This window comes from Vanacampus margaritifer, chromosome 18 (genome assembly GCF_051991255.1).
Source record: "Vanacampus margaritifer isolate UIUO_Vmar chromosome 18, RoL_Vmar_1.0, whole genome shotgun sequence".
Taxonomy (NCBI): domain Eukaryota; kingdom Metazoa; phylum Chordata; class Actinopteri; order Syngnathiformes; family Syngnathidae; genus Vanacampus; species Vanacampus margaritifer.
The window spans coordinates 7,134,064-7,155,670 of NC_135449.1; the positions used below are offsets into that span (position 1 = coordinate 7,134,064).

At 42.3% G+C, this 21,607-nt stretch overlaps 1 protein-coding gene across 6 annotated transcripts in view; it reads left to right on the top strand.

Annotated features, from left to right (window-relative positions):
- LOC144038030 (C-reactive protein-like) overlaps positions 1 to 21,607 on the top strand; it is a 37,969-nt gene that overhangs the window by 8,620 nt on the left and 7,742 nt on the right. For all 6 annotated transcript variants that reach the window (XM_077550075.1, XM_077550076.1, XM_077550077.1 and 3 more), the window contains 3 exons: positions 17,368 to 17,446; positions 18,197 to 18,260; positions 19,892 to 21,372. In XM_077550075.1, coding sequence (XP_077406201.1) covers positions 20,057 to 21,372 — 1,316 coding nt within the window. In that variant the 5' untranslated portion in view covers positions 17,368 to 17,446; positions 18,197 to 18,260; positions 19,892 to 20,056. The remainder of the gene's footprint in view (positions 1 to 17,367; positions 17,447 to 18,196; positions 18,261 to 19,891; positions 21,373 to 21,607) is intronic.

Consider the following 21,607-nt stretch of genomic DNA (forward strand, 5'->3'; position numbering starts at 1 on the left):
ACATATTCAGTATATACATATACTATATATAATATATATAGTATATTCTATACTATAGATAGACATTTATTTTACGTGCGTGTGTGTGCGTGCGTGAACTTACTGTATATGTTAAATCAATTCAAATTAATTTAGTAAGTAAAATAGGTAAAAAATAATAATAACCCATGCTCATTTACAAATAGGAGTTTATAATTCATATAATTGTTATTAATTAACCAATTGCTGTATTTCGTAAAATAAAAGTAATACTTTATTTGTTCAATTATTTTATTTAAAAATAATTTTATATTGTATTGTTTAAAAGTCGTGTTTTTGTTGTTTTTTTTTTTAACAATGTTAACATTTTAAATTGGTAAAATCTCCTCATATTTTGTATTTTATGTGGGATTGTTATTTTAATTATAAAGTAATTTATTTATATTGTACCTTTTTATAATTCATTAATGGTGTAATTTTTTTAATATTTTATTGTTTGATTTTTTTTGTAACAAAAATGAATCAATAAACAAATGAGACCCACAAATTAAAAAATAAATGTATACATTTTGATTAACCAATTTTAGTAGGGGGGGAATACTAAATTGATGTTTAGTGGGCCAGATTAACGAATTTGTTGGGCTATATGTAGCCGACCAGCCATACTTTGGCCACCCTTGCAGTTAGCATAGTTGCATAGTTATATTAGGACATTTTCATAAAACAAGCAAAACAAATTAATTTAGCTTTTAATGGAATTATATTGTTCGGTTTACGATATCTGGATTGGGACATAAAGACCTCAATGTTAGTTTAGCCTTTTCCTTCCCTCTCTCTCCAAGAGGATGTAATGCGCCAGTATGGCCCCTCGTCGTCCCCCTCTGGGCTGTATGAAAAATTCACCAGGCCTTCCCATTAGAGTCATTCCGAATCAGGGAGCAAGGCGTCGCATCGGGCCGACTCCACACTTTTACCTCTTCGCGCTTAGCAACGCAAATTGTTGTGTTTACAAAACACTAAAAACAGTCAGTTAGGTCAAGCCAGGAAGAGATGACTTCTTCTTCACATATTTGTTTATTATTTCCTATTTTTGCGTATTGCCCGTTTGAAATAAAGCCTTCATTCCTTCATTTATTCATTCACATGAACACATACAGAATGAACACACACGCACGCACACACCAGCAGCATCGTCAGTCGTGACCGGTTAAAAACAGATGGACAATACCCTTTTCATTGGGCGCCTTTCACACTCATGGTGCGAAGCCTGACCTTTAGAGCGGTGAGGGTGAGAGCGCTTGGCTTCTACCGGTGCGATACCTCCAGGCGGGACAGCCAACACTCCCGAGTCTCTTACTCCACATAAAGTGACAAAATGTAACAATTTGACCTTAGAGTCGTGGCTTCGGAGTCATTTGGATGGTACACCGGTTTGTAAATTTTGGGTTGTCCCATTTACCCAAGTGCTAGGTTATGAAATATTTTACCGATTTGGGGTTATTTTTCAGTCAAAATCGTGCTAGGTTATGAAATATTTCAGCCATTCTGGATTATTTATATCTACAAGTGACTCGGCAATATCTTCAAACATCATCATTTCATTGTGTCATCACACTGACAGACTTGAAAACAAATTTGACTAACAATGTAGCTAGCCATTTAGCATTTTCCATTGAAACACACCCTGATACAACTCTTCTGTTTTTTCTCGGGCATTTACCTAATCAGTTATTGAAACTTGTTCAGGTTGACTGAGTGTTCATATTTATTTTGAGCTCACTAGCTAGCAAGCTGGCTTGGGTTGTTAGCTTAGCAGCTAAACTCCCAGCCACTTAGCTTGCTAGTTAGCCAGGTTATTCGCCAAATTAGGGACAATTCCAGGCAAGTTCAACCTGAACGTGTATTTTCCTAATATAAAGTTAGCACAACTGAGGAAGACATGCTAACCACTATCACACTGTCCCACTGTGCTTGTGATGAAGACCCAAAATCATATTCTTCAGTCAGTCATTTCGCTTAAAAGGGAAGACAATGTTAAATATTTCTTGCCAATAATATGTTATATGTGACCTCACTAGTCTAAACATTACATTCTGATTAATATTACATTTGTGCAATATGAGTTATGCAGTAAAAAAACGCAGTTTTTAATCGATCTCAGGGGGCGGCCATTTTGCCACTTGCTGTTGACTTAAAATGTCATCGCAGCTGCTCAGGGCTCGGGCAATGACCAATCACAGCTCACTTGTTTTCTGAAGCTGAGCTGTGATTGGTTGTTACCTGAGACCTGAGCAGCTGTGATGTTATTTTCACTTGACAGCAAGTGACAAAATGGCCGCCTTCTGATATTAATAATAACGGCTTGATTTTGCTGCTTAACTCATATTCCACTAACGCAATATTAACCAAAATACCGTGTTTAGACTCGTGGGGCTACATAGAACATATTATTGTCAAAAAAAATAGGGGGTTGACTTCCTCTTTAAGATTAAGAATAGTTTAAACATAATAACAGCATACAAAATGTTTGACAGTAAAAAGATGGTATTAAATGAATACATCTATTTAAAAAATAAAAATAGCAGCCTTTAAACATTTAATTCCAAATACGCCTATTCCCAAACCTCCATGAATGTGTGTGTGCATTTTTTAGCATGTTTTAGCATCGGCCCCCAGTGGCCTGTGGGCTGTCGGCCTCCTCCAAACATATGAGCGCTGCCACAGTGCGCGATGCTGCCAGGCGTGCCGTGGCCTCCTGATTAAATATTACAACCCTCTAAATGGATGGAGATTAGCCTCTGTGGGAATGTTAGGGCCTAATTTACCCCCTGGCCACAAGCCTCCTCTGTGCCGTGTGTGTGTGGTGAAGAAAAGCAGGGAGGGGGGAGAGTACATTGGTGTAAAATATGGGTTGCTTTTAGGGGTAGTTTGAGGTGGCCAAACTACTTTTTAAGACTGATTTTCTTTTGACTTCACTATGGATTTCTATAGTGAAGTGTATGCATTTATTTGCCTATAGTCTATAGTGAGACTAGCGTATACTGTAGGCACTCAAACCTGAAGTGTTTTATTACAACCAATATAGGTCAAATAGTAAATGGAAAACTGGCACAGGCCTTTTTTTTTTTTTTTTTTGCAGACATGCTTGTGTTCATAACAGACGCTGATGGCAGATATGCTAAAATGCCAGGAAGGTGTTCAATTCCCACTTGCCATTCAAATTTGCGGATGTTTTCAGTGTTGTGTTATGCCAGCTCAGCATTGGGCCCTGAATTATTGATGCGTTGGTTTTGTAGTTCACCACCTATAAAATGCTTTTAAGGACGTGAGTGCATGTTTTGAGGTCTTTGCATGAAATGCCGGAGCTTTATTATTTATAAACGCACATTTTATGGAAAGGGGATTTAGACACCTTTCATCACTTTGGGCGGAGGGTTATATAGATCGTAATTCATTTTTATTTTGTGCGCACATCACAGCTATGTCATGGCTACAAATGAGCATTTTGTGCGCACGTTATATCGTTATTGTGGCCACAAATTATTTTTACACCCTTCATATCATATTTAAATTTTATTGCGCAGTTAGTAACTAATTGGTAGGGCTACATATTAGCATTTTACGCACACGTTTAATCCAGCTAATTTGTGGCCGCAATTTCATGTTCTTTGGCCACGACTTAGAACTTTGTGCGCAAATTATATCCACCTAACACGTAAAAATGATGTTAGTATTTCGTACGCACGCTATATCTAAGCTATTTAATGGCCACAAATTAGCATTTTGTGCGCATGTTTAATCTCGCTAATTAGTGTCTCGTGGCCATATATATTAGCATGCTATATTCTAAGCAATTTCCTATTGTGTGGCCACGAATTATAAGGGGGTCAGAGGGGTAATTAAATGTGTGCCCACAATAGACTGTAAATATAACATGCACACAAAATGCTAATTTGTGGACACGACATACTGTAGTAATTTTGGAACCTAAATTAGCTAGCTCTAAAATGCGCAGAAAATGCTAATATGTGGCCACAAATTATTATTTTCTGGACGTTATATCTATATTGTGGCCACCTGCAATCCCCATGTCATGTCAGAGTCGCTTTAGAAAAAAGGGCTTTGCACACCTTTTAATCACATTACACACATCCACACGTACACGCAAACACAGTTTGTAAAACATGCGGTTGTTGTACAGCGATGCGCAGCGCGTGTAACACTGCGAGGCCTTAATTCTCTCCTCATTTTCCTCATAATGGACAAACACATCCATCACGCACGCATGTTTGTGGAACATCCTCAGACAATAACCACACACACACACATGCACGCACCAGCAGCCTGCGCCACTGGGCAGAGACTAGCCTGAAAGATTGAAAGCAATTAAAACTATCATCTGCAGTGGCTCTGGGCTGGCCCGTGGCTGCGAGGGGGGAGCTGCCACAGTGCATCAGCCTCTCGGTCTCCACAACGCTCTGCGACGTGAGAGCCCAAATGGCAGCGCACAAACACACAAGAGCAGACGCGCGCGGAGGTGCGGTGAACCCCGTGCGGACCAAAAGAAGGACCAAAAATGTCCAAATAATACATGCATAAATAAATCATTAAATAAAAGTGAAAATTAGGGGTGTCAATATTAGTGCGTTGTAATTTTTAGTTAGTTATTATTATTATTATTTTTTTTTTTTGTATGTGGGTGAGTGTGTATGTATTCATTAGTTCACCTAAAACCTATTTAAAAAATCCCATACCGTTCACCTAAACCGAACACTTCCAGCAAGAGTCGTGAGGCCGTCAGGAGACCCGAGGAAGGATCAAAGAAAGGAAAGTGAAATCCATTTTTAGTTAATTTTAACACCACTCGTTTTTTTAAACACACGATTAATGACCGCCCCTTACTTGGAAAGCCTGTATTGAGATAATTCCAGTCGCAACACAGCAGACACGTCCACGTCAAAATTTAGCAGTAATAAATTGCATCATTATGCATATATTTGAGGAGGCTCGCGCTGAAGTTGTATTTTACAATAAAAAAGAATGTGCAGAATTTCGCAAGTTGCGCAAATCAGGATCCGCCGCCGTTAGTGCTACGTTGCAGATGCAAGGTGTAATTCTCTTGTTTCATATTTCAAGGCACCGCTGTATACATGCGTACTTATTTTTAGGACTTTTAGTAGGCCTCAATGACGTTCACTATCCCTCTTTAGTGCTTTATCACTTTAGATGGCGCTGCGTGTGCGTCTCTGCAAACGAAAACAGTGAAGACAGAAAAACTTTTTTTCTGAGGAGATATGAAAAGTTTGTGCAGACTGCCTGCAGTGGTGCGCACGTCTTCATCTAAAAGTCTGAACATTTGAGCAAATACTCCATCCCAACTCAAAGCACACCTGCGCACACACACACACATACGGAGCTCCACAGTCAGATATCATTAAGTTGGAGTAGTGTAACTCCAAGCTGTTTGGGACAGAACCCCAAGCGTCTTCCACGTGTTCGTCCGTCTCGCTCTGTTTGGATTGGCCCTCAGCAAGCCTCCTCAGGACAATCCCACCGCCGCCATTATCGGCTACTGTTACCGAGCGCCGACTCGGCTTTCTCTCGCCGATCGACTCTCAAGCTGTCACTCTCACTTACCGTCGACATTAGCACCGGTGCTTCCCTCATCCTGGTCCTCCTCCCCTCGGTGCCTTTGAGTACATATCTCCGCTATTCGGCCTCTACTTAATTTGACAGGCCCCTGTTTTGTCAGTGTGACAGGCCCGTAGCGAGACACTAATAGGCCACGGAGACCACCAGCAAAGGCACCAGCCAGGGAGGGCCCCGCGGTGCCAGGCCGCATCACCCTCCACGTCTCTCGGGGCGATGCGGGCTGGAGCGAGAGGGGGTCAGGGCTGGACTGGTCAGGCGGCGTCGCTGTCACACCGGGCCACAGCAGACTGGACGCGGCCTCAGTGCTGACACCCGTCACTATACTGTAAGCAAACCCGCCCCCGCCACGCAGACAAGAGGAGAGTCAAAAGAACAGCCAGTGGGGCTATCTAATGACTGCGCCTGCCAATCACGGACAAAGCGGCCTTCGTATAGCGAGGAAAATACCTCCACGTTGAGTGCTTTTTATTTTCTGTGTTTTTCTGCTACCGCTAATTGGTAGCTGGTAGCTTTTGGCAGCTTCTTTTTTATTCCATTAATACTGTACAGTGTTGCTTATACGAGATTTCCCACTCAACTTTATGTATCGAGAACTTTAAAAACATCAGCGAGACAGACAGTACATAGATATGAAATACCATGATTTCCTAAGATGGATCCCAGGGCCAGTAAATACAATGGAAACAGCAGGGGCCCCAAAATTGAACCCTGTGGAACACCATACCAGAGTGGTGCAGGTCTGTGTGTCATAATAGGTTCTAAACCTTACATTAAAAGCTCGTAACAGGGCTGACTGGAAAAGCCTCCTGGTGTCATTCATCCAATCAACTATTCAGTGTGGGTGGTGGTATGCATGGTGAGCAGACAGTGACGATAGGGTTGATGTTTGTCTGTCAGGTTAAATAGTAGGAGTGTGCCAAAAAAATCAATTCTAATTTAGTAAGATTCAGAATCGTTTTTAAATGTCCCAAGGTCGATTTATTTAAATTATTTTATACTGTCTTGCCCTTGCTTGTGTGTGCCTTCATTGGGAGCGCTGGTCATGTTGTACACGATTTGGCCGCTTAGGGGCAGTGTGGTTCCGCGCGTTTTGATACACTACTAAGTTGTAGCCACATTAGAGAGTAGAAGGAAAAAGTCAGGATCAAGTTTTTTGCAGCGTAGGAAGAGCATATGCTGGTGAGTAATTTTAATATGCTTCTCTGTATACATTCCTGAAACGTTTTGTTTGAATAGCCGTTCTTTTGAGTGATAAAAGTGCCGCGAGTAGCCCGCTAATTAGCATTAACCGGTCAGACTGGAGTAGATCCTGATGATTCTTTGCACATCTATAAATTGAATTGAAATCAATGTCAATCAAATCATTTTGAACAGGGATGTGATTTTTCCGCTAATTCGCGGAATTCCGCTTTTTTTATCCCCCCCCCCCCAAAAAAAATCGCTTTTTTTTTTTTTTTTTTTTTTAGTAGTAGTTCATTGTGTATGCACATGACTCCGACAGATAACATCTACTGCTATAACAAAGACATTTGTGGTATGCTCTAATATGAGTTACTTTTCATTTGGTCATGATATAATTATTTGTTCATGCTTCACCCCCCCCCCCCCCCCACACACTGGGCACTGCCCTGGACCTAGCTGGGTGCCAGCGGCCCCCAGACCCCCGGCTAAATTTTCAGATAATTTCACTTTGGTCAAATCACATCCCTGTTTTGAATCAAAAATCGTTCTGAATCGAAAATTGGTCCTGAATTGAATCGTAGACCCAAAAATCTGAATCGAATTGTGAGACAGTCAAAGATTCACCTGGTAAATAGGTAAATTGTAATTAAGAACAATTAAAAAAAATTTGATTTTCTTGACTTTGTTAGCAAGACACAGTACTAAAGTGTGACAGGAGTGGGAGATGTGGGGATTTGCCAGGGGGACTCCCGGGGTCTTTGATGTTTTGAATTATTAAGGTTTACTAATACTTCATAAATCCCCTCTTTGTCCTGTCCATTACCGGCCTGTCACATCCTCTCGCCGCGGCGAGACTGACTCACTTGCTTCATCTAGATGACAGAAGTTAAACTGTGTTCCGGAGGAGATGGGAGGAAGAGGTGGGGGTGCAACCGAGGAGGAGGAGGGGGGGCACGGCACTCTGCAAGTAGGCCCCAGGGCTGGATGGTTTGAGAAGCCCACGCGAGTGTTAAGCGCTGCCTTGTGCGTTGCTTTCTTATAACCAAACTATAGAATGCAATTTCTGTAGAAATTGAGTATGAACGCTGAGGAGCTGAATTGAATTGGTGGCATGTAGATTGTGAGGCTTGAAGTTGGAATGGTTTGACTCAATTGTAGAAAAAGGATGTCGGTATATGAAATGTGTGAATGTGACTGCGATAAATAGTGTCATATGATCTGAAAGTAATTACTTTGCTGCAAAAGGTAGAATTGTGAAAAAATGTCAAAATTTTGAAGTCTTCTACATCTTTCATGTCAATATAAGTCAAAGCAGACATTTTACGTAACATCCTCTTTCCGCATCTTCCACCTGTTTTTTACTTTATCCTTTCACATTTCTCAACTGATTTAAAACATTCCAACCTCAAATCACAAGCTCAAGGAGGCCGATAAACAATATTTGAAGCCGATATTCATTTTCAGTAAAAAAAAAATAATAAAAAAAGGGGGGGGTGATATTGGTGTCAAAATGTTTAAAAATACAAATGCCAATCTTGATTTTGGTGTAATGTCTTAAAGCATGAATGCTTATTGAACAATTTTTCAGACTTTTCAAAATGTTGAAGTTTTTTTTATTTATCTTATTTCATTTTAAATTTCTAAAAAAGTTTTTTTTTTATGTTCAGGGAGCTCCCAAGATTATCAAGTGCGTCTTCAAAAGTTAAATGGAATCTTAAAAAAATACCGTAGCTCAGTTTATTTCACCAAAATTTAAAAAATCCTGAAATCTTAAAACATTCACCTTTCTTTGTTTTAATGTCAAACAAAAGGTTCAGAAGGTTCCCAGGGTCAGCAACATCTCTTACAAAGTTAACTGAAAATTTTAATAAATAGTTCCTTGAGATTAAAATGGCATAAGCTTTACCTTTAATCGGTCGTCAAATTTAGAAAAAAGGCAGATTCATCAAAATGCCCAATATCGGCCGATTATCGGTCTATCCCTATTACAGAGCTACTGTATTCATAACACTTCCAAAATGTTCACAACACAAGTTCCAAAATAAAATATTTTTCATATTTACGTCTTTTCCCGCCCACATTTCTTGACGGATTCAACCCGTTACGAACTATTTTTCACATTCACTGTCTACATTCCCAAATCAATGGCGACACTTCAAATATTTACCTCCTCCTTCCACATTTCTCACCCTTCATGCTGAAGAGCATTCACACAATGTGAAGACGCTTTTAAAGACAATGAAGCGGCAGCCGGGTGAGGTAGGCCACAACTCCTCGTGCATCCGATCTTTCTCTGAACTCCCCTCGCGTCCACACCAGCAGCTCTCTCTCCCTGTGGCACCCCCCCGCCCCCCACCAAACCCCATCTCCTCCTCCCAAAACAGCAAACCTTTCCTTGCCTCAGTGCGTGCCTGGCGGACTCTCTCGGCGGTCTCGACAGCCGAGCTGGTCGTTGCCCCGAGCGCTGTGGAGCCGTCGCTTCTCGTTAGTGTCACCACGCCTGCCTGCTCCTTGATTAGAGAGTGAGGTGCATGGAAGAAGTATTTGTGCGTTTATGTGGATGTGTGTCTTCATTAGAGGATGGGGGTGCGTGGTCACTGCTACCCCCCCCCCCACACACACACACACCAATACCCCACCCTCCCACCCACCAGCGCCTTGTGCCCGCAGAGCTGCTTTTAAAGATCAGTGATTTGGTCAATTGGCGTGGCAAGTCCAATCCCGTGGAAGGTCACTGATGACTCAATGGACCAGTCAGTGAGGCCGGCTGTCATGTCACTCAATGTGTGTGTAAAGTAAGGTTTACTATAGGTAATAAAAAGTCACCCAAAAATGAGAGAGAAAAATTTAAAACCATTTTTATCTTGCTATAAAATTTAATTATGCTATAATTAAAAATTAAAACTAAAAATGAAAAAGCTAAATACATTTTTTGTTTTTGTCAATCACATGAGCTTTTGGGGCTTAGCTACAGAAAAATACCAAGGTCAGTTATTCGAGAATTGTTGTTTCAAGTTTAATAATTGCGGTAACATCAATGCTAATATCTGCTCGTCTATCAATGGTGTTGTGTTAGCATTCTGCTAGTAGACTTTTGCTAGATGAAATTTAATGGTTTGGTACTGTTTAGACATGCAATGTGTCAGTTTTACAGTAAACGTCAGGCTTCAAAATCAGCATTTAATTCATTCACTCCCAGCCATTTTCACTGAAGCAACACCCTTCTCTCCCGGCTGTTTTACTGGATTTTGAGTGATTTTGCACGGCCCACAGAATATTGTGGTCTATTGCTATAAAAACGTGGAATCTACCCAAAAATTTGTATCTGTTTCCATTTTGAAGCAATTAGCATTAAGATATAACCAAGTTTCCTCATTATTTACAAACCTGTTGAAAACACCTCAAAAACACAACACAATCAACACATCAAAGCATTCTGTAAGCTCCACCATAAAAAACAAACGTATACATACTTTTTTGGGTCCATGGCAATATTTAAAATAGAACGTGTTTATATGTTTTTGGGAGCAAATTAGTTAATGATTAATTCTGTGATATTTTGCATTATAAGGCAGAATTTCATTTCTGGACTACAGCTCATGTGTACCTAATAAAGTGTACTGTAGGGATGCTCCTGTTAGGAAATTGTGATTTATTTTTTGTGTGACCTTGGAGCAAACTTTGGACTGATGTGATGGCCAGGTCAGTGAGTTGCTGCACCCTGAGGGGTCCAGAAGTGTGCTATGTGCGCTAGTCCACTTCCTGAATGTCGTGCCCAAGGCGCAGCTGTCCATTTGTGGGCAGTTTCTCTGCCCAAAGGGACCTCTGACTGACTGACTGACTGAATGACTCCATGGACCTTGTACACACACACACCCTGTCCATCTGTTTGGCTCTGTCTATCATTCACCCCTCTGGAAAACACAAGCAGACTTGGTTCATTATGAATTTAAAAAGTACAGGCTGGACTATGACATTTTTATTGGACTGGATTGAAGAGTTGCTATAGTGGACTTGTTTTCCTCTTTTATTAACTTGGATGGTTCGTACTGTGTTGGACAAAAAAACTGTTATCAAAATGTATCCCCTTTGCTAGCTTTATTAGCATTGCTAACATTGAGAACTACTGAACAAAATGCTAACTTGGCTAGTAAGAACAAAAAAGTGCAGCTTACGTGTGTGTTTTTGTAATATAATTTTTTTTAACACCAGGGATGTGTTTTTAGGCTGCCACAAGACAATTTAGTTGCCACAAATCATTCTTGGACTTCATAATGTAGCCCCCAAGAAGCCACTACCCACAGTGCTAGAAACAGCTTAGCGGCAGTGAAAAGGCACGAGGCTGACAGCCGCAGAGAGGCAAACAAGCCTCCCCGCAAGCTATAGCTTCCTGACTTGTTTATTTGCTAACTGGCTGAGAGGGTCTGTGCGGCGCTGGGGGGCACAGGGAGAACATATGGTTTGCTAAAACGTGAACTTGTAGTTGGGAGGCCGAGGCACCCTAAGGGATGAGGCTAACGGCCTTTGGTCCCTGTCTCCCTTGATTCCTGCCGCATGGACAGCCAGCGTCGCACGGGCCTCCTCCAGGAGTTGGCGCTCTCTCCCCGCTAACCCCCCCACTCACTAAGGGAAAGTGATGGTGGGTCCCCGGCCCGCATGGGGGGGGGGGGGCGCTGGTCGCAGCTGGGAAAGTGACTGACACCATGCTCCCCAGAGTGCGTTGCTCCTGCTTTGCTGGGGGAATACAAGCCTGGTCCCGGCATGAGGCCGCGCTGGTGCTCGGGTCCCAACACATATGGACGTTTACCATGCGGTCGTGTTCTGATTTTGGACTCATTTGTCGGGAAATGCATCCTCAGCGCTTTGGGAATTTGTCATTAGGTCTCAGTCTTAACGATCAGGTTTCAAGCAAGTCTCCAGGTTATTGTGGCGAAAGTGAAGCGAATCAAGTTCATGCAGTCTCGCTCAGCTACAACGTGTAGTCGCATATTAGCCTCTTTGTACTCTGTATGTTTACTAGCTAAAGCTACTGGGACATTCACAGTCACATTTCTATGAGGTAAACGGCACAGCTAGCTTCCAATAACTGTTAGGACCAAGCAAAAAAGTTTGGTTAATGGTAAGTGCATTGACTAGTTTAATGTTGTTGAAATGTCAATCAAGATAGCATTTAGCATTAGCTAAAGTAATAACACAACCACCGGTCACCTGATTGATTGACTAGGGATTAAATTTCTTATAAATAGTTGGTAGCTGGTAAGAATTTATTGTATATTTAATTATCTGGTCACCCTAATTAGCAGTGTAAACAAGTTGAGGTTAGCTATGGCTGCTAAATAGCTAGCATGACTTAATGGTAGTAATGGAGTCTTACAAAAACACTAAATCTTATTGGTTTGAAGTTTTAATTTTTGAGATGTACAATCAAATAAAAGTTGAAAAATAGGTTATAAACGTACCTGTCGAGCAGAAATGTTCCTAATTCCGCATCAGTTCTAATTTCACCCTTTATTTACTTATGTACTGTCATACTGACAGTTAAACATATGACAGAACTGTTGTGTGGTATCAGAAAAAATGTCAACGTGTGTCTTGATTAGAAGCTGGTGAGCGAGTTCAAGTATTTGAGGGTGGCCGGCCGCCGAGCTAGCGGCTACGTCAGCTAACTTACACAGATTGCCGCGTTGACATGGAGACACACTCGTACACACGCCCCCGAGCCCCGAGAGTTCACACACATGCACACACACTCCACAGTACAGTACACACATGGTCTCGCACACCCTACATTGATGAACAAACACATGCACTCCCTGTGGGTCAGTGACTTAATATGCACATACTTACACATTGTTGATAGAGACACACAAACATGCACGCACACACACACCCTGAAGGTCAATGCTGTGATGGACAGCGGTAGTGATGCGCTGTGACACAATCAGCTGCTTCCCTTCATTTCCACTTGCTTTTCCGCCGTCAGGTGACACCCATGAAATAAATAAATAAATAAAACCCTACCTCCTGAGGGTGTGCTGGGGTGGTGTGGAGCTGGGGGAGTGGGGCAGCTGGTTGGAAGAGGAAGTCGGCGTCGGGCGAAGCGATGAAGGAAAAACGGGCGACACACGGGGGGCGCCAGCTGCTTCCTGTCTCTTAACCCAAAGTTCTTCAGCTAGATGTGGGGTCTTAGTCAAGCTGGAGGGGATAGCGACTAATGTGACCATAAACCTGTCAGGTAAAGCCTACATGAACAACTGAGCATTTTATGTTGATGCTGTGCCCCCCCCCCCCCCCCCCCTTAGCTTAGGAAGCATTAATTAACAGTTTGAAATGGCAGTCAATACTAAAAAAAAAAAAATCTGAGGGAGTTAATCAGAGACACTTTAAATTGTGACAGTTGTGTGCTGACTCACACTTAAACGTGTTTGAATGTGGTTCATTCTTGAGAAAAAGGCGTACACACTTATATCACCAATAGGTGGTATTTGAACAGGGGTGTGTACACTTTTTATACCCACTGTATACAATTTATACTAAAATGATCTAATTTCAGTATACTTAACCAGTGTAAAATCTGAGCCTGTTAATTTGAGCAGAAAGTTGTTACTGTTTTGTATGAATAGCAACAGGTGGATGCACAAATTAATTGCACCTTCCGCCACCTAGTGGCATTTAATTGTTCTGACTATCACGACATCTCTCTGCCATAGATAGATGAACAGATATATATGGAAGTGTATTGCATTAACTTAAAAGAATAAAACGAAACTCCTGTTTTAATGACTATTTTTTTGGGGAGCTTAGTTTCTTTGTGTATTTTTTATTATTATTTATTTTAAAAAATCTGAAAAACAGAGAAGAAATATTCGGAAAAACAGTGGAATAAATTATTCTAAGTACTTTTTCCTCACTGTTTTCTGAGTATTTTTTCCCCACCCTTTTTCGGAATATTTTTAATGACCGAAAAAAACGTCAGTAAAACAGAAAAAATATTCCGAAAAACAGAAGAAGAAAAAATACACAAAAAATAAAGCTCCCCGAAAGAATTTGTCAGCAAACAGGAGTTTTTTTTTCCCCCCCAAGTGAATGCAATACGCTTCCGTACATATACAACATGCGTAGTAAATAAATACATTTCCAGACCAATTGAGTAAAAAAGGATAATTAGTCACATTGGTTGGGCACCACTGTGTGTATATTACATGGGTATTTTTTTAGCCTATATGTCTTTACCATTCCAAAGCGTAGCAGGTCGCGCAGAATTAAAGCGTCCGGTTCGGTGGAAACGTGCGCATGGCGTTTGTGTGTTGAGACCAAAGAGAAGGGCACAACTGTCTGCAGAGGAAAAACCCCAACGACTCATAGGTCCTGTCATGGCTGAACCATGATATCTGCCCTTTTCACATATGAAGCCAGCTGACTTTGAAGGGCTGCCTTTTTACACGCTGGACGGCGGCCAACGCTTGTCCGCCCCTCATCTGTATAATTGCCTTGCGTGTTCATTTAAGTGTGAAAGTGGAAATGTCTCATTGTTTGCTCCCAGCGGCGTCGACTGACATAATGTGAGGGCAGGTCGACTCAGTCAAAGACACTTGTCAATCTTGTTATATTTTAATAGTATATATTTAAGCAAAACATTCAGAAACCCTTTTGGGAATTATTCTTATTACAAGATTTGCTCCCCTTTCAAGTTCAATATTAATATTTGCTTAACAGCCAGCTTGTGGTTAGCCTAGCTTAGCTTTAAAATATTTTCTTAGCAGCCAGCTCATGGTTAGCCTAACTTAGCTTAGCCTAGCTTAATTCTCGAAGAGAAAAGGAATAAACAAGGGATGGGATTCAAGCAAACATTTTTTGTATTACCATCACTCAATAAGAAAATTGTTTCAAAAAGTTTTAGTGTGTAGCAAGAGTCAATGCTAACTAGCCAACGCTTAGCTTTTGTATGAAAGTATTGTACATCCTTGTAAAAGACCTTCAAGAAGCTCATACTGGTCCACGCAACTCTTCAATAAAGTCAATGACTGAAAATCCGGCAACAGAAAGCAGGGAATAGCTTTAGGGTGTTGCTCTCCTTTAATAAAGAAGGGGGAAAAGGGGCTCGGGGGGGTCTGCGGTGAATAATTGATAGTGGCTGAGAGCGATATGAGTTTAGTTAATGTGCCCAGCAGCGCACGCTCAGAGAGGAGCTGTTAGCCATTCCACCTCGGGCCTCAAACTCACAGAGTGGAAGGAGAGAGGAACACTCATCCCGAGTTGGTTGAGAGTTTTCTATTTTAAACAAATAGTCCATCTTATAAGACATGCGGAAAAACGTGTGAGTGTGTCTTTGGATGCATGCGCACAGCTGGCTCTGCCTGGTGGGCGTGTTGTCGGAGCCCTCCAGTTCCTTTCTCAGAGCCGTAATGGAGTGCGACTGTCAGCCTCCACAGATGCTGCTCCATAAGGACCCTTAGCTCATCCTCCTTCAGAGCATCGGTGGCCTCACGCTGCAAATCTCTTTGTCAATTTGCCAGTGCATTAGATGGCCCGAAATGTTTAAAAAGATGAAAATAAAGAGAAAATCCCAAGAGAGCCTTCTATGGGCAATGGAGTTGGCCTGTGTTGACATCCCAGTGGAGGCCGCACACAGTGATCGTGGTGCGTGTGTGGTGTGAATAAAGTTTTTTTTTTTGTTTGTTTTTTTAAACAACACCCTAAATATGTTTTACCCATTTCTCTTACGACTAGAATCTTACCTCAAGTCTAGAACCTTCTTTCGGCATCAGACCTTTCTCTTGGGATTATTACTTTCCCTCAAGACAAGGTCTTTTTATTTGAACTACAACTCTCAGGACTAGAACCTTTATTTGGGGTCAAAACCTTTACTTTGGATTCTATCATTCCCTTGGGACTAGCATGTTCTCTTTAGATTTGACATTTCACTTTGGACTACATTTTTCCCTTGGGATGTGACCATCTTGGGCCTAGTACCTTATCTAAGAAGTACAGCTTGGGACTTGACCATTCTCTTGGGAATACTATTTCAATCGAGACAAGAACCTTCTCAAGGGACTACTGCTTTTCTCAAGTTTAGAATCTTCTTTCAGTACCAGAACCTTGTATCTAGATTCTTATCTCAGGACGTTCACTTGGCCTAGCCTAAATCATTCTCTTTGGACTTGTACTTTCAAGGCAAAAACCTTCTCTTTGGATGTGAACCGTAAAAAGGGACCAGAAGCGTCACTTGGGACTAGACCAATCTCTTAGGATGAATACCTTCTCTCAAAACTAAAACCTTACCTTGAAATAATGAACTCACCTGGGACTAGAACCTTCACCCACCCTTCTTTTTCTTTCTTTTGGGTTTTATTCTTGGCTAAGCTCATCTTTACCTAGCCAGGGTAGAAATGTTCTAATGGTTGTAGTGACATGGTCCAACTTTCTGGTACCAGTCAAAAATGTATCACTCTCAATCATATCTTCTGGCCTGGCAGTCTTGCTCAAGACGACGTCAAACGTCCAACGCCAGGATCCCCGCACCGTGGAAGTCAGTCATCCGGTCATCCAGTCAGGGACCCTTCGCGAGGCATCAGGCCGGCTGTCGCGCCAATGTGGCCAAATGGAGGCTGACAGGCCGCTACATAGAGCCTAACCATCTGGAGCAAATGTGACAGCGGGGGGAAGACCATGTCTGCTCAATCAGGAGGAAGGGCAGGAGAGCTCGGTGACATGGACGACCAGGAGGAGAAAGTAGAAGAGGAGATGATATATCTCTTGAGGCACACGGGAGTCTGTTTTTTGTTTTGTTTTAACTGAGTGAGAAGCTGCTTCCCTTTCACTGTGCACGAATGGTCAGATGGATAGACACGGTAGATGGATGGACAGATGATATGGTGTTTAAATGATAGCTGGATAGATAGCTACAGTAGGTAAATAAGGTAAGAATAAAGCTATAAATAGGTAGGTAGGTAGGTAGGTAGGTGAACACTATAGATAGGTAGAAGCTAGCTAACTAGATAAGTGTTATAGATAGGTAGAAGCTAGCTAGCTAGCTAACTAGATAAGTGCTATAGATAGGTAGAAGCTAGCTAGCTAGCCGTAGATGAACTGGATGGATAGATGGATGATTAAGGGATAGTTAGAAGCTAGCTAACTGTACATGAACACTATAAATAGGTAGAAGCTAGCTAGCTTAGTAGATGGATACTATAGATAGGTAGAAGCTAGCTAGTTAGCTAGCTGTAGAATAATTGATGGATGGATCTGTGGATGGATAGCTGGATGTGCTGCCGGTAATAAGGAAAATAACAGTTACTTCGAAACTCTCCTCATCACGGTTGAATTAAGAGCCACGTCAAGTATTAAGATGCCATCAGTCACTGGTGTAACCTTTAAGTTCAACTTGGCTGCAAGGTACAAAGCACATTTGGCAATCCAAAGTGTGTAGGTGGTGTAAAGGGGTGTAAGGGTGGGTGGGGTAGGGTGGCTGCTTTATTGTAGTGCCTGAGGGCGACGCTCCCAGTCAATATAAATGTGCACGCTCGCTCCTGCTGTGCTCCCATTTGAGTACAGGGACGGACGAGAGGCAGACAGACAGCACCGGGATAACAACTACTCTACACTACTCAGACGGACACTTCACACTTTGCAGGTAACTTATGACATGACACACTTTATTTGGTTTATTGTTGCTTATGTTTTTATGGTAAGTGATCTTGCATGGACAAAGACTAAGACGCGTCTAATATCCAGAGGCATGACATTAATAGGATTGATTTTTATCAAATTATTTTTTCACTTCAATGTAATGTTAACTGAAACTGATTATGACATCTTTGTTTTGTTTTTATGCTTTTTGTTTTTAATTATAAATCATCTTGAATAGATTAAGGGAAAGTGCCTGCTAACGAGATACTTTGTGGCTTGTGTGCGTGTGTGTGTGGCTTTGGAGATATTTAAAAAGTACATTTTCATTCATTATAATTTTTTCACTTTATTTTGAAATGAAGTCATTTCAACAACTTTGCTGTGCTATTATGTTTCGTATCATTTTATGCAAATAATGTCATACTTTGAATTGTATTCGATTTAAATATATTGAATGTGTGTGTGAAAACAAGCTTGGCTTCTGCCATTTTAAAATTTATATTTATATGTATATCATAATAATAAAGTCATACATAAATTCTGAAATCTTGCTGTAATTTTTTTAATGAGTGATTTTAAAAACAAATGTTTTTTGGCAATTAACTAATAAACGTTTTTGTAGCATTAACAATTAGAATTTGTATTTTATTAATTATAATAATAGCTATTACTTTAATTTTTATACGTGTACTTAGGGTTAAATGTGGGAAATTACAAAAAGCTCATTTCACTTTTTTTTTCTTTTCTGTACCAGGACAGAAAATTCTTGATGATTCTTGGAAGGAGACAGCTCACAATTCCTGAGATCATAGAAAAAGGTAATTTGATAAATAAACAGAAATAAATATGTATATGCCAGGATATTTTTATTTTCAAAGAATGCCGTCCCATCAAGTGTCAATTTTGTGATTGCTGATGCATGCCAAAGTGGTTCCAGTGTGGTTACTCTGTCCGTAATTGTAACAATAGATGTTCAAGTGGTTCAGCTTGTCAGATCATTGGCTTTAAAAGCCTAAAACAAGACCGCAGGGTTTGGATATATGATTGGGGGGGGGTTGTCAAAGTGCACAGTCAGAAGCGAGTGATCCAGATATAGTGGCCAGAAGAGGAGGAAACTGTCCTGTAAAAAATATTTTTATTGATTGTCTGGTAACAGCAGCTGTTCGCCTCCATTATGAGCTTAAACGGGGGGGTCAGAGCCCCGAGGCAGACAAGGGAGTCGATGAAATGGTCAACGGGCTCCAACAGAACAACCAAAGTCGGCAGAACCTACTCTGGTAGAAGTATGGCTGTTAAAAAAAAAAAAAAAAAAAAGTAGAAAAAGTATCGATTCAACTCTTTAAAGAAGTACAGATTCTGTTCATTTTCATGCTCCCTTCAGGTTGCAGTTTTTTGTTAATGTCATCATTCACAGAGGTTGTCTATTTTCAAATTTAGGGAATAAAAGTGAATAGTCATCAGTAAAATAAATCCGCAAGAAAAATCATTCACCTTCAGTCATAGCGCCACCTTGTAAGTGAAACCATAAGTATCGTGACCTGCAATAAAAATGAAAATGAATTCAACATCCCTGAGTCTTCATTGAAGTTCAAATGAATGTTTTTGGATTCTATTCCTGAACTTGTGTTTGGCTTCAATTACTATCTATTTGAAACTGTTAAAAAAGACCATTTATCTTCAACTTTTATCTTTGAATGACCTGAGGAAAAGACGAAATAAAAGCCTTAAAGCAGAATGTTTTAAACGGAGGCTCCGCGCATCCTCGTTCACCGCAGGCTCCTCCCTAAAGTGGAACACGATCATCGTTAATTCCACTGTTCATGGCGAGAAAATAAAGAATATTACGACGTTAACGTTCTTAACTAGCGAGATGAGACCTAGTTCAGGAGAACTATTGAACTTCTGCACCGTGTCTTGACCCAGATCCCAGGCCTGTCACTAATGATGCTCCCAAGGCATGACGCCAGGCCCTCATTAGTAAACAGCCACCCCACCCCCACCCCCACACACTTTCTCTTCTATACCATCCGCTACCCGCAGCCTCGACTCGTCCTGCCTGTTAGTTGGCCTTCGATGTTTCTGGCCCCAAACACTAGGGGCCATCCCTAACCCCGCACAGGTGCACAACAGCCCCCGTCATGGCCCATTTGCCCCCGAGCCCTTACCCTCGCCCCGGCCTGGTATTCTGGTGGAACTAATGAGGAGTGGCAGGTACAGTGAAAAGCTCAAGTTAGGTTAGCGGTGAGGTGACCTTTACCTCAGGTAGACAACACATGCAGTCTTGGACTATAGTCTCTGGGGGGGGGGGAAGACATCATTGCACCTCTAGGGCAGGGGTGTGCAAACTTTTGTGCCCAATGGCTGCATTTGATTTTGAAACAGACAGATGGGCCAGGTCAAAAGAAATGTTAAACGTAGCATTCAAGAAAATTGTCTTGTCTGTTCGCAGGTACCAAGAAAATGCGTTGAATGTCGGCAACCAAGCTGAAAGCTGAAGGCCAAAACCTAAATGAGCACAAAGGTCACAAACAAAAAGATCATAACTGACGAATAGTCTTGTGAATGATCCCAACCTGAACGTAATCGCACAGTCTTCCAAATATCCGGACCAACCATGTCCAAGGACGACGCTTGCAAAGTGACGTCTGCCGGCAAACACAAGGAACGCAAGCCCAAGAAGCCTCACTACATCCCTCGTCCGTGGGGCAAGCCCTACAACTACAAATGCTTCCAGTGCCCCTTCACCTGCATGGAAAAGTCGCACCTGTACAACCACATGAAGTACAGCCTGTGCAAGAACTCCCTGTCCCTGCTCATCGAGTCCGACTGGCCCTACAAAAAGGGCAACAACGTTCTGCACCCGGAACAGCTGCGACCCTTACAGCAGGGCCTCCGTGGGGCTGGGAAAGAGGGCCAGGATCAGGCGACACGGATCGAGGAGGGGCAGCAGAGGAGTGCGGAGGAGGAAGTGGAGGATCGAGAACACCGGGTACAGGAAGATGAGGCGGAAGAGGTGCGGACGTTGGTGAAAGAAAGGTCCCAGAAAGCGGATTCTGCAGAGTGCAAAGCCGATTCGGAGTTGTTGATGGCAGACATGCTCTCCTTGGAAGACCAACTCCTGCGAGCACGCTCCGTGGAGGTGGAGGCCCAGTTGAAGCACTACAAGACCCTATCCAAGAACTGTATAGCAGCTCCCGGCTTGCTCTCGGACCAGTGGCGCCTCCTAACCGCCAGCAAGGCCAAATCCGAAGGCGCTCAGGCCCGGATGAACAGTTCGATCCCGTGTTATCCTCCCCCGCCCAACTTGGTGGACTACCAGGACCCCGCCGGGCTCAACCTTTCAGTGCTCGGGGTGGGCTACCCCATCGGTCCGAGTCTTTTCTCCTACATGAACTCTTCGCTTCCCGCCAGTCAAACCCACGCGCAGCTCGCCCAGCTCCCGTTCCTGGCTTCGGCCGCCCAGCTGATTCATCCGGCCTCCGGGAGCCACGCAGACAGAACTCTCATCCCCCCGCGGCTCTACTACCCGTTCCTGTGCGAGCACAGCTTCGGACCGGCACCCAGTCAGGGCGACACCAGTAAAGGACACAAAACAACCACAAACACTGTTGATACATTTTCTTTATCTGGCTTCCAGCCCAAAGTTAACCTCTGGAAAGTGCCTGCCCTGAGGCCTGGGGCCACTCTGGTTTCCCCCGTTGGTCGGATGTCCCCTCAGGGAGGTTCTTCCGACCCGGCTTACAGGCTGGGGGATAAAGTGCAAGCCTCAGTCAAGGACGGTAAAACTACTTGGGCCCTCAAGAGGACAGGTGGACCCATCGTGAACCACGACGCGCCCGTGGAAAAGAAGCCGACCACGGGCTTCACTTTGGAATTTCTGAAGAACGTCCAGACAAGTCCTACTCTAAACATGGTTTCAGACAAACTTAGGTAAGTTAGTCAAAACTATCGTTTTGCTTTAGCCCAAGTAGATGGTCTTGGCTGGAGAACGATCAAGTCATTAATCAGTATTAAATAACATTTGGCAAATTGGCCCTGGTAGTTTGGCCTGAAGACAGATGTTGATTGGTTGAGTTTGTTGTCTATATTTTAAATGGATTAATGGGGCCGTTCTGTCTAAATTGTGGAGTGGTCTCTTGTTGAAAAATGGAAGAAAAAAATAAAA